Source organism: Montipora capricornis, chromosome 14 (genome assembly GCF_036669925.1).
Source record: "Montipora capricornis isolate CH-2021 chromosome 14, ASM3666992v2, whole genome shotgun sequence".
Lineage (NCBI taxonomy): Eukaryota > Metazoa > Cnidaria > Anthozoa > Scleractinia > Acroporidae > Montipora > Montipora capricornis.
Window position 1 is genome coordinate 737,500 of NC_090896.1, and position 12,450 is coordinate 749,949.

Sequence of the window (12,450 nt, forward strand, 5' to 3'; positions counted from 1 at the left end):
TTTGTTGCACAACTTTATCGTACAGGCCCGGATTGCTCGAAGCATGGTTAGCGCTAACTACTTTAAATACCATGGAAGCCTATAGGTTTTGATACCTCTTAACCAACGGTTAGCACTAACCAGACCTCGAGCAACCGTCCCCAGTACTTTGAGAGCTACAACGTATGCTGTTGTACGAGTGTGGAGAAAACAGTTTTGACGTACTTGCCAAACCGAAGAATCTTTTTAAATTAGATGTGCTGCGGGGGGCAGCATCGAAAGGATCAAGTCAACCAAGCCAGTAGTCCTATGCTGCATAGTACTTAATATGTTGGGATGGGTCATTGGCGGGAAATCTATTTTGTCCACCACTCAGGAGGAGTGACGGAGGGCTCTGGAGAACTCAGAAGCACTCTAAACTAACTTGAGTCATGAACATTTTTCCGAGACCAAGTTCTTGGTTAACGACAACCGCGAAGGCAACGAGAATGTCACACATTTGCATAATTAGTGGGCAAAAACAATAGCTTTTCACACCCTCCACGTGCGTTTTTCACATTTGTCCATTTCTTTGCCGTCGTCAGCAAAACAACAACGTGAAATAGCCAAGTTTGAGGTTTTATGAAGCCCTTGAGGATAAATTTTCGTTTTCTTCTCTAAATTAACCGTCGTTCCGACCAGTGTCATTTTTGAGGAACAACCCACACCCTTGTCATATTAAAAAGGTTGAAATAGTCACGAAATGATTACAATAAAGTGAATTTATATTTTAAGACGATGCTCTCGTTGCCGTCGCCGTCGCCGTCGCCGTTGCTTAAGCTCCCAGGAGATTGAGGCGGCTTGGAACCACCATTCCCGAGCCCCTGAAGAAGTCATTCATTACATTTGCCATAAAGAACTGATCGGAGACCAGGTGGAGGCCAAGAAGAGACGGATATTCTATGATTGTCTCGCAAAGTCCCATTCCCAGGTGCCATCACTTAATGACTGTTTAGAGAACTCCTTTGCAGCCCATGTAGTTTGGCATCCAAGTCGGCTGAACACGCTGTCACTGGAGAAATTCAGCTAGCCTTCCCTCTACTAAAGGTGAGCCCAAGAGACACAGATGCTTTTGCTGCTGCGGTATGAAAATCGTGCAGGACTCCAGAACTTGCGAGAACTTTTTTACGGCACATGTACCATGAAGGGCTTTCCCAGTGTGATATTTGGTTCGAGGAATGTCAACCGTATTGACGCCTTGCTGGTGATCCGTTGTCAATGATGTCGATGAATTGCTTACTTCAATAAAGCACTTATAATTACTTGTTGTTACGATAATTACCTCATGGCTGAAAGGAAAACCAGATTCGGTCACAAAAGATTTCTAGAAGATCGAAGAGAGGGACAAGACGAAGCGTTTAAGATTTTTGCGGCAAAGCAAAGAGAGCCTTCGCAAAAGGCTCTCGAGAGAGTTCGTTCACACTCTTGAAGAATGACCACATCAGACTTCTGGAGGAGCCACAACATTCCAGATCAAGGGGCAGTTGTGATGTTAAAAGGTGGAGCTGAGGGCGTGGCCCTGTGGAAGATCAGGCGAGTAGTGGGAAAGATTACTGGTAAGGATGGGGTCCGGCAGGGAATAAAGCTGGAACAACTGGAACAAGGTATGGTTATAAATTGGAACGGCCTTCGTAACTAGGGAGGGACATGAAATCGGCGGAGAGAATTCTGATTGCCAGCTGAACCGGGAAGCTGAATCATTTGTTCCAAGGTCAGGACCAACTAAAAAAAGCCAATTACATTGCTGCACAAGAAGTAAGAGACATTGAGAGCTACATATACACACTCAAATAAGGGAGGATGTCTTGGTTTATTTCGCTGCATTTAAATTCTAGTGTCACGTGATGTCAGATCTTTTTTTTACAGCTAGGCGAGCGACGACGACACGTCTTTGTTCTTTGACCTCATCTTTATGTGCTGATCGTGAGAGTTCTGAGAAGAGCGCAACTGAAACCCGAGACCGTTCTATGACGTAAAAGGAAAGTTTCCCCAGCCCAAAAATTTCAACAAGATTTCGTCATCAGAGCATAGCATCTTGTGTCTGAGTGACCTTACTCTTCTCTCCCTCATTAGAACTACGCTTTATCATCCAAATTTTATTGTTGCCGGCAAAATTGAACTAGTTACCCACTTGTTACCACTGGTATTTTTCTATGTGTGGAGTTCAAATGTGTACAAAGGTCGAAAACCATAAAGCCATGCCTTACCTAGTTTAAAGGAGTAGCAACACCGTTAAATCGTTTACGACTGCCTCTTTACCAAATATTTCAAACGACTACCGATATAAACCGCTGTCTTATTTCAAATTCGACGACACTTAGCTGCGTAGCAATATGCAAAACGCAGAATAAATTACAAAACAAGCAAATAGTACATCAATTAGTTGGTTTTATTCATTAGTTGGCTTTAAAATTACCTTTCTTGATTTAAACTCAGTTATTTGCCTTTGCTAGTTGCGTTTACGCGACATACGTATGCTTGAATCGTCTGGGAAAGTATACATTGAGCTGAATAATTTTTAAAAGAAGTAGTATCGGCCAAGTAGGCCATTTCCAAGTTCATGTCTGCCTCGCCTTCAAAGCGAGTCTACGTGCGAAGTTTTTGTAATCGAAATTTCTTCTACTTTACATATGAACGAAAACTAATTTTCATGATAAAAATTTCGCACTTTGACTCGCTTTGAAGAGGAGGCAGACATTAACTCGGAAATGGCCCATTGTATCTCGAATATAAACAAATGACGTAACCAGGGTGACTTCACGAGAGATATTAATTTAAACTTTATATGTGTGATATGTATATGTGTCTGGACTGGAGAAAATTACGGTTTCCATCAAAAACGTTGGACAAACGTCTAGTGACTTATTTCGTACAAAAACCCAAAACGCTTTTCCAGCAATACTGTAATTAACCTTTCAGCAAAGGTTTTAGCTTTACGTCTTAAACAATTAAAGGTAAATGAAATAAATCCATATTTATACCACAATTAATAACCCGGTATAGGAAACCAGATTTTTTTTTCAAGTTAACGTTAAAAGGTGTATATGATGTTCTCAGTGAAATCAGGCCATTTAGGTTCAAAGAGAAATATGCCTCAAGGCTGGTAGCTTCTCACCGTTTTCTCAAGATGGCTTCAGTTTTATTAAATAGAAACACATCATTTTTCATTTTAAAGCTACCATCGATATGATATGTGGTTTTTGAAGTTTCAGTCTAAGTCCTATTCGGATAAAACACGAGGCTTGCTCTTGAAATTTTAGCCTGATACAAGTTCCTGACCAGTGTAAATAAGGTCTAAATAACAAAATCTCAACAATTCTCAATTAAAGTCCTTATGAGCGTTTAGGGTTAGGGTCCCCCTCCTCTGAGTTTAAGTGAACTTAAAACTTAAGTGCGTTTAAGTGAATTTTGATGGATACCTATATAACGTTCAACTTGGCCACTAAGTTACCGACGATCCTACAGTTCATAAATTCATTTCTTCCTTTTATCATTTAAAACTGTGATTTTAGCGGACTAAAAAGAAACATTTTAATGATGATGTTTATTTGCCTCCTTCACGATGAAACGTTTATGTTTGAGTCTCTTCACCACTGACCTGTGAAAATAGTTAAATGGACCAATTTTCAATGAAGTTGTTTATTATCCCCTCTTTTATCAAAAATTTAAAAGCAATATGTCGACAATATCTCCTTTTTAAAAAAAAAGCAATACGATGAAGCTAGCACTTTACCTTGAAGAGAATTCAATATACTTAATAAAATGCTCAATAAAATCACTTATTAAGGTGTTTACACAAGATATAGGACTCATCTATCTCATGGGCGGATGAAAACGGTACTTACTTTTTGCCATTAGAAGGAATACACGAGCCTTGCATACACACGTTCGGGGCTTGACAATTGTAACACGGTTGTGTCGCTAAGGGAAAAAGCAATGCAAAACATTCAAGAGTTAAATGGACCACACCCTTATCCTATATCCAAACAGAAGGTCTTAAAGGAACACAATTTCGTAACGGGAGCTCCTTCATTTTTTTCTTTTTGTTCATGTTGCCAGTAAAATCCGTTCTCAGGTTGAATGGGTTTTTACCTAGGTTGAATTGGTTGCACACTCAGATGAATTAAAGAAACTATTTGGAGCCTAAAATAAGCCTAGAGAAAAATTCAGGTTTCGGATTAGTTTTGGTTATTATACATGGATATCAATTGACTTATTACAGAAAAGTAAATAACTCCGTTGGGTTGACCATGTTCGTCGTTGAAGTATATGTGGGTAGCAGAACCACAAATGGTTCCCATCTGGGAAGCACTGTCACCAACAAGAACTCGTCCGATGCTGGAACCGAATGGAGAATTAAGGCAGCCGGTAAGGCTTTCGGGTCTTTCAAGTAGCGTCTTTGGTCACGTCACGACATCAAACTTTGTACTAAGATTAATATCTACAACTCCGCAGTCTGCAACGTTTCTATACTCCACGGAAGCTACGATCCTGTAACGAAGATATACCAGGCAGCTGACCAGAGTCCAACTCCGCCACAATCGCCACTGAGATCTCGAACATCAAGAGACAAGACAGAATTCCTGATGTGACTGTCCTGGAACAAACAGGAGTTGTGAGCGTTGAAGCCTTGATTACCGCAGCTCAGCTTCGATAGGCTAGACATGTTTCTCGTATGTCTGGTAACCGCCTCTCTAAGCAAGTGTTGTACAGTGAATTACCGACGGGAAACGGAAGCGTGGCGGCCAGAAACTATGCTATAAAGACGCCCTGAAACATCAAACGAAGTGTACCGAGAGTGACACAGACACCTGGGAACAGCCAGCCTCATTCAGACCAACATGGGATGACGTGCTACGCCAAGAAACCAAAACAGTCGAGGAGAAGCGGGAAGCCGACTATTGGTCAACCCATGATCGGTGCCACTCCATTCCTAGCGACAGTGACTTCATCTGTAGCAAATGCAAACGGTCATGTAGATCCAGAGCCAGCCTTGCAGATCACCTAAGAGTACGCAAGAACAAATCTACATAACATACTCTCTCGCGTCTCTTGACTTCATCGAAATTGATGGACTGCCCATATAGTCTAGTGGTGAAGACACAGTACTGTAGATCTGAAGAGTCCGAGATCGGGTACCAGTCAGTGCATAGTGCAGTTCTTTGTACCCTTACTATGTTGTAATGCCGAGACTCTGAATGGATAAGTGTATGAATACAGAAACCATTAAGATGCTACGAAACATATATAAAGATGTGTTGAGATATTTTAAGACAGCTTGAGGGAAAGTATTGGTGTTTTCAGCCCTTTTTTTGGGCGGGGGGGGAGGGGTGTTGATAGCTTCTTTAAACTAAGGTAAAATGAGGCTCACCGATTGAACCTAGGTAAAAACGGATTTAACCTGAGACCGGATTTGACCAACAACATTTATACCTTCAACAAAGGGTTAAGATAACTGTATCGAATCTATATGAAAACAACATAATATCAAAATCTGTACAGTTGTTGCTTGTCACAGCAATCTGAATCACTTCAATTTTCATGTTCTCCAAGTCTGGATCATCTCTACTCACCCTGCTCAAAATGCTTACTTCCAAATCCATTTCAGAGCGAAATAGCACCTCTTAATCGATTTTTGCTTTTTATTGCAGCGTGTTTTGCCTTATACTTATATTTAGACTTACGTTGGCAGTTGTAACCGTCTCCAGCGAAATGCTCCACGCAAACGCAAATTCCATTTTGACAGCGTGCAAATGGGCTGCAACCTTCGCATTCAGATTCTTCTTCGTAAAACAAAAGGACAAATAAATAAATAAATAAATAAACGAACCTTAAAGACTAACGGTATAGACTACTCCTTTTAAAATCACTGCTAAAGGGCTATGGACCCATAATTGTACCTATGCTACCTGGCCATGTAATAATGCACGCGAGGGCAAGACTCCTTTTTTTCTGTTTTGTTACAATTCTCTTTTCTTTTCCCATGTCAATGGAGATTATTTTACCGAAATAAATGTATATATTTGAAGTGCGGATTATAGAGCTATTTTCAATTGAGTGTCGTAAACCAATCAAAACTGATAAATCCAGTAAACCAATCAAAACTGAAAGTAATTACACGTAGCCAACAGAAAGCGCGGGAAAATGTGCACGCGCGAGCCACGATTGGTTTTGGTTTTACTTCTGATTGGTTGAAAAAGTGGAGCGAGAACTTTGAACCAATCACGGAGTGAAGTAACGCAAAACCAAAGCAATTCGCTAATTACTTTCGACGCTCAATTGAAAACCGCTCTAGATGAAAGGGAGAAGCGACCCTCGCACTTATAAAGGACAATTTTGGCAATTGTCACAACTACGGTGGCTTACTGCGCCTTTCAATAACATGCGGACTCTGACAATCGACAAATGCGTTTTTTGCTACCGTCAATCAAATGTTCGGCGGCTCCTCCCAGCTTCCGACTATGTTGACTGAACTGTGCTCAACGATTTGATTTGATTACTGCACGCTCGACAATAGTCGGAAGCTTGGAGGAGCCGCCGAACATTTGATTGACGGTAGCGAAAAACGCATTTGTCGGTTGACCTTTGAATTTAAGAGTCCGCATGTTATTGAAAGGCGCAGTAAACGGGATTCGAGCCAATAACCTCTGCGATGCCGGTGAAAGGCTTTACCAACTGAGCTATGAAGCCACTCAGTTGAGCCCGCGGCCCGGTCAATTTGCTGGGACCACTAACCCGCACTTAAATATGAACATTTCTTTCATTTATCGAGTTATTTCAAGGGAAATTTTCAGGTGTCTGCTAAGAAGAGACAATTCCTTAAAGGAGAACTGAAGGCCAAGATCAGCAATTTTTCTAACATTTTGTTGTTGTTGGAAAGCCTGAAATAAGTAAAGTTAAGTTTGAGGAGTTATTTCTTCGTTTCCTGTTTTATTGCGAGAAAATTACGTTCGAAGCTGGGCTTTTCCCGCTTTTTCGGCCTTTTCAGTGCGGACTCAAAAACTAAATCACTAGCCTGCTGTGACGTATGATGTGGGGAACAGAGATTTCATAATCAAGAGAAACAAGATAAACACAAGTGCTGCTGTGGATATTTTCTTCCTTGCTTTGCTGTTTCTTCGCGGACTCAATAATCACGACAAACATTGGTCTTAACCCTGCTTCTATATGAGGTTTTCTCGCATGTCTTCCCCATATCATACGTAATAAAATGCAAAAATGACCGCTGACTCCTCCATTCTAAGCCGCAATGCTGATGGCCCAAAATCGGAATAAAAACAATTTTTTTAGGTGGAAAAAGAACGGATATGCCGAAAAAAAGCTGAAAACATTATTGTGAATGGTCTTAAGTGTTAATAACAAATGCTCATTTTTCCCCTTCAGTTCCCCTTTAAATTGTCAATATAAGTGAGAGGATCGCCTCTCGCTTTCATCATTTTTTAACATTACAAAAACTTGATTTGCGCAAAAGAGGATGAGGTAAGAGAAGGAATCCCCATACATGGGCCTCTTCCAATGAGAGTTTTTTAAAATGAAATTTTAGCTATGCAGCTATTTTTAGAGAGGCACCTGATTGGCCAGTTGTAACGACGTAATGAAAGGTTTACGGTTAGGATTAGGGTTCCGTAATGAAATTTTAAATATGCGTGGCAATCATTCCTATCATGATGATGGGAAAGAGGACTTGAAATAGCTTTGCGAAACTAAAAATACAATTTTAAAAACTATGATAAGTCATGGGGATCCGTTCTCTTTGCTCATCCTCTCTTAATTTGCGTTAAACAAACAGTGAAGTCTCCATCAATACTAGGTCACTGGCCGCCATGATGCTGTTCTTAGACCAAGAGAGGACGAGGAGAGACAACACATCCACCATTTCAGTCTAAATTTAGCCCGTGGTCATGATGCGCGGCTATTTTAGGAAGACACCTGGTTGGGTACTCGTAATTAAGTCATTAAAATTTGAGACCAAAATAACTTTCACATCATGGCACTTCCTTTTTTCCTTCAGATCTTGAAAGTGTGTTTGCTTGACACGTGACTGGCAAAATTTTGAGCTTTGATTTTTATCCAAAGGCCGTTTAGTTTGAGTGTAACGGACGGCCGTTACTCACGTTCAAAACTGACCGATTGGACCTCAGAGGGTTAGATCCAGGGAAACGTGCCGTCAAAGGCTCACTAGCTTAAAATTTCAGCGTGTTATTGCTAATTATATATGCGAAACGCGAGTTTAAATGTCTGACAACCCAAAACTCCCGTGCTGCATAATAATTCTGTGGCGTACGCACGCATTGCATTATTAAACTAGTGAACGTTTGACGTCAGGTGTCTTTTTGACATCAATGGTTAAAATTTTGGTCGCTTAGTGTTTAGTTAACATAGTTTTAAAATCCAAAGAAAAATAAGAATTGATTTTTTGGTCACAGGGGAACTTTAAAATAGATTGAAAAAAACTGCCATAGGGCATGGGGGTGTGTTCTCTCCACTCATCCCAACCTCGTTCCCAGTGTCTCCTATTGCACCACCAACATAAATATGGCATCAAGTGAAGCTATGATCTTCACAGTTATGAAGGCAATTTTTACAATTGCGTTGAGAAGCCTGAAAAATTCAGGACTTCAACGGGGTTTGAACCCGTGACCTCGCGATTCCGGTGCGACGCTCTAACCAACTGAGCTATGAAGCCACTGACGTTGGGAGCTGGTCATTTGTGGGTTCTAATGGTCCCGTGAGGAATGAATCGTGACCTCGCGATTCCGGTGCGACTCTCTAACCAACTGTTGCTCAGTTGGTTAGAGCGTCGCACCAGAATCGCGAGGTCACGGGTTCAAACCCCGTTGAAGTCCTGAATTTTTCAGGCTTCTCTACGCAATTGTAAAAATTGCCTTCATAACTGCGAAGATCATAGCTTCACTTGATTTCATATCCGCAGTTCATATATGATTCATTTCATATACCATTTCATCACAAATATGGCAATGACTCAACTTGGTTGTTAAAACAGCTTGAACAAAAGAAAGCTTTCACTACTTACCTCTCTCGCACTGGTATCCATTACCAATGTAACCATGTCTACATTTGCAGTGTCCGTTCACGCAAATGCCATTGACGTCACACTTTTCACATTCATCAACTGCAATTGCAAAAGTGCACGATATCAGAAAAGCATAGCTTAACAGAATAATCCGCAACAAAGTTGCCACACATACCGAAAGGTCAAATCGAGCAGTTTTCAAGTGAGAGTTAAAATTAACGTTTAAACTATCCGCGATGTTTTTTTTTTTTTTTCAGTTTGTAAGATATGTTTATGTTTTGATGTTACCGACATCAACGTTAGTAACAAAATGTTAGAAATATTAGATCCAAGCGAAGCATGCACAACTAGCAGTGAATACTTACTCTCGCAGTTAGGTCCACTGAACTGTGTGGTGCATGAACAGTCGTATCCACCACCGTTTTCAGTGCATGAGCCTCCATTCATACAGGGATTGGGGTGACACGGTGACTTACCCCCTGGACCCGGGCCAGGGCCAGGCCCTGGGCCACCACCTAATGCAAAGAACAACAACAAACTTCTATCAATAAAATAATCTTTTTCTCTAGGTTCATTTAACTCTGCATTATTTAAAATTTTCATAACGCCACTTTATTGTCTAGTCGTGCATTTAAAAAAGTGCAATTCAGTGATTGAGATAAATCGCTTACCAACGGATTTTTCACAGAATTCTCCCCCATATTGTTCCGGACAGACACATAGGGGTTTATTGTCCACTGGGGTACACTGTCCGCCATTTTGACAGGGATTTGGTTCACACGGATCTGTAAGACCTGTGATTAACAAAACACTATCTGACAATCGTTTTTTTTCCTTTTGTTTTTCTTGTGCCATGTTTCCCATACTACGTTATTTCAGAACAAGAAAAATAAACAAAAACGATCGTGGCCAGGAAAAAAACAATGCTTCGACTACTTATTAAATGGAATAAACAAGTCCAGTCAACTCAAGAAAGGTCAGAGGCAACGTACCAATTGAAGGGCTTGGCGTATTGTCAATAAAGAGCCCTTGCAAACTATGAGGAGTCATTCCATTTGATCAATTTATTTGTTTCGCACAATTTAAAAAAGGGAATTACATAGCAAAAATTAATTTGCAATAGATGATTAAAAGGAAAAACTTCAGCGCAAATATTAGGATGTGTGGTGTGACCAAAGCATTGAATGTTTTCAAGTTGGCCATCGGCCACTTTAGAAGAAGAACATTGAATGAAAGTTACACACTCAAATGAAGAAAAGTTGGGCCCTAGGGATCCCCACTAACTACAAATCACCTCATTAATCTGCTATGTTACCAGAGTGGTGGCTATGTTGGTGTAGTGGCTTAGCACTAGTAACCAGGGAGACGTGGGTTTGAGTCCCGCTTAGGGTAAAAAAACACTTCGGGTGAGTGTGTCGAAAGGTAAAGTACACTGTATGTTTCTCTCTTCATGTACAGAAGAACATTGAACTATGGTATAAAACGTTTTGGAGAGCCTAGTATAGATATGATAGTGTTATGACGTGAATATTTGAAAGAATCAACTTTGTTGACTTTGTGTTTCAATGCCGCAGTTGGAACTCAGCCATTCAGAAGTGAGAGCAAAAGTAGCTGTAAGCTGCATCACGATCTGATTGGTTCATCTTAGTGTCTGCGTCAGTTGTGATTAGCAGACGTAATTACTTTGGTTTCATTTCCAACGTCAATTAAATTTTGCCTCATTCATTAGTTATCGTTTTCTAATCAATCATCCCAAAATAAAGTACTGAATATTGAAAGTGTATTGCATAATGAGCCTTCTGTGAAGAATGATACCAGACAATCTATGAGAAACGATACTTTGAAAATTAGAAATTTTACAAAGAATTTAAGGGACTATTACTATTAGCGCCTTTGTCACCCATGAATTATCAGTCTTTCATGGCTAATAACCGGCTCGTTATCAACGCTAAAAGATTTAACTAAGTTTAACAAGTTCTTTTACTTTTTGAAGTCAATTTGTAATTAGCATGATGCCTTCTGTCAACAAATTCGTATGTTAATGAAACAAAACGGTAAAGAATGACGTCAACAAACATTCCTTTATAAAACAATCCAACTAAGAGGTTATGATTTCAAACCTGTTGACTTTTCACAGTTTTCACCAGTATACCCTTCCTTGCAGAGACATTGGTACGCATCACCGTTCTCCACGCACTCTCCGCCATTTTGGCAGGGGTTGGACTGACAAGCACTGCGGCGACCAGGAGCTAAAAGGCAAAAAAAACCACCAAGTCGCCAGTCCTGAGTTAGATAATCACTTGTGACACGAGTTCTAAACCCCTTATCCGACTGGAGAAGAACCTCACCGTCAGGGCGATGAACTGCGTATTCACATTCTTATACCCTTTTAATGATAGCAACGCATTTTGAAACGGACAACAGTGCTTTTTTAAAACTCCGTTTAAAAAAAAAAGAAAATTAATGCAATCACAGAAGTGTCCCAAGGAATTTTGTCCACCATTGTAGATTATCGAAACCTATTTTCAACGGCTGTTTTTGGACATTGATTCCTTCTTGGACGATACACGCAAAATGGTGAAATACTTACGTCCTTTATCTTCAGGAGTGCACGTTTGGCCATCACCCACCCATCCCTCCATGCAAATGCAGTTTCCGTTGTCGCATCGTGCGTGGGAATCACACTTGGCACACTTATCCACTGCAATTTGAAACAAAAAAAGAACCAATGAAAAGTCTTACTTAATATGGCTTTACAGGGTGCAGCAAACTGCCCTTTTTCAGTTAAATCGAATAAAGGGTGCAGGCAGACGAAATCTTTGATGTAACTTGAACAACGTTAAGAGGATTTTTTTATTATCAAGGTGTCCAACGTTTTTGCATCCGGGTAATCTGGTTTTCTTTCCTCACTAAAACCAGCACGCAGTTGTGTGTTATTGTGTCTAGTTGTATAACGTCTGTATGTGATTATGCCATACCAGTTTTTCACTCTTCACTTCTTGAGTACTTGGTTAAAGACTAAGAGCGGGTGCAAAAGAGGGCGTTAGCAATAATTTGTCCAAATCAAACTTACTCAGACGCTCTCTTATCCATGAATTTAGAGTCATTAGAGCAGCATCACCATCATCTAAGCCAGTCACTCTTTAACTCAATAGAAGGGGATATCTCTCATCGTTTACATAAGCTATTACCACTTTTGCATAAGTCTAAGTATAATCTAAGAGCCAAACGCCGCTTTTTCAATTTTTATTGTATATAATTGTCTATTAGTATCTACTCTTGTATTTAATGTATAACGCAATTCAGCCCTTTGCCTGCAACGTTTTACTCAAATAAACTATTCGCTATTCACTAAGATAAAGTATGGCTATTATTATCGGATTTTATTATTTATTTCA

General features: G+C 40.2%; 1 protein-coding gene across 6 annotated transcripts in view; it reads right to left on the minus strand.

The window, feature by feature from the left end:
* Positions 1 to 2,386: 2,386 nt before the first annotated feature.
* Positions 2,387 to 12,450, minus strand: part of LOC138032190 (adhesive plaque matrix protein 2-like) — a 45,398-nt gene continuing 35,334 nt past the window's right edge. For 5 of the 6 annotated variants that reach the window (XM_068879802.1, XM_068879799.1, XM_068879801.1 and 2 more), the window contains 8 exons: positions 11,643 to 11,753; positions 11,173 to 11,301; positions 9,724 to 9,846; positions 9,418 to 9,567; positions 9,053 to 9,151; positions 5,703 to 5,801; positions 3,864 to 3,939; positions 2,387 to 3,616 (listed from right to left, as the gene is read on the minus strand). In XM_068879802.1, coding sequence (XP_068735903.1) covers positions 3,550 to 3,616; positions 3,864 to 3,939; positions 5,703 to 5,801; positions 9,053 to 9,151; positions 9,418 to 9,567; positions 9,724 to 9,846; positions 11,173 to 11,301; positions 11,643 to 11,753 — 854 coding nt within the window. In that variant the 3' untranslated portion in view covers positions 2,387 to 3,549. The remainder of the gene's footprint in view (positions 3,617 to 3,863; positions 3,940 to 5,702; positions 5,802 to 9,052; positions 9,152 to 9,417; positions 9,568 to 9,723; positions 9,847 to 11,172; positions 11,302 to 11,642; positions 11,754 to 12,450) is intronic. The other variant, XM_068879798.1, reaches the window with a different exon arrangement.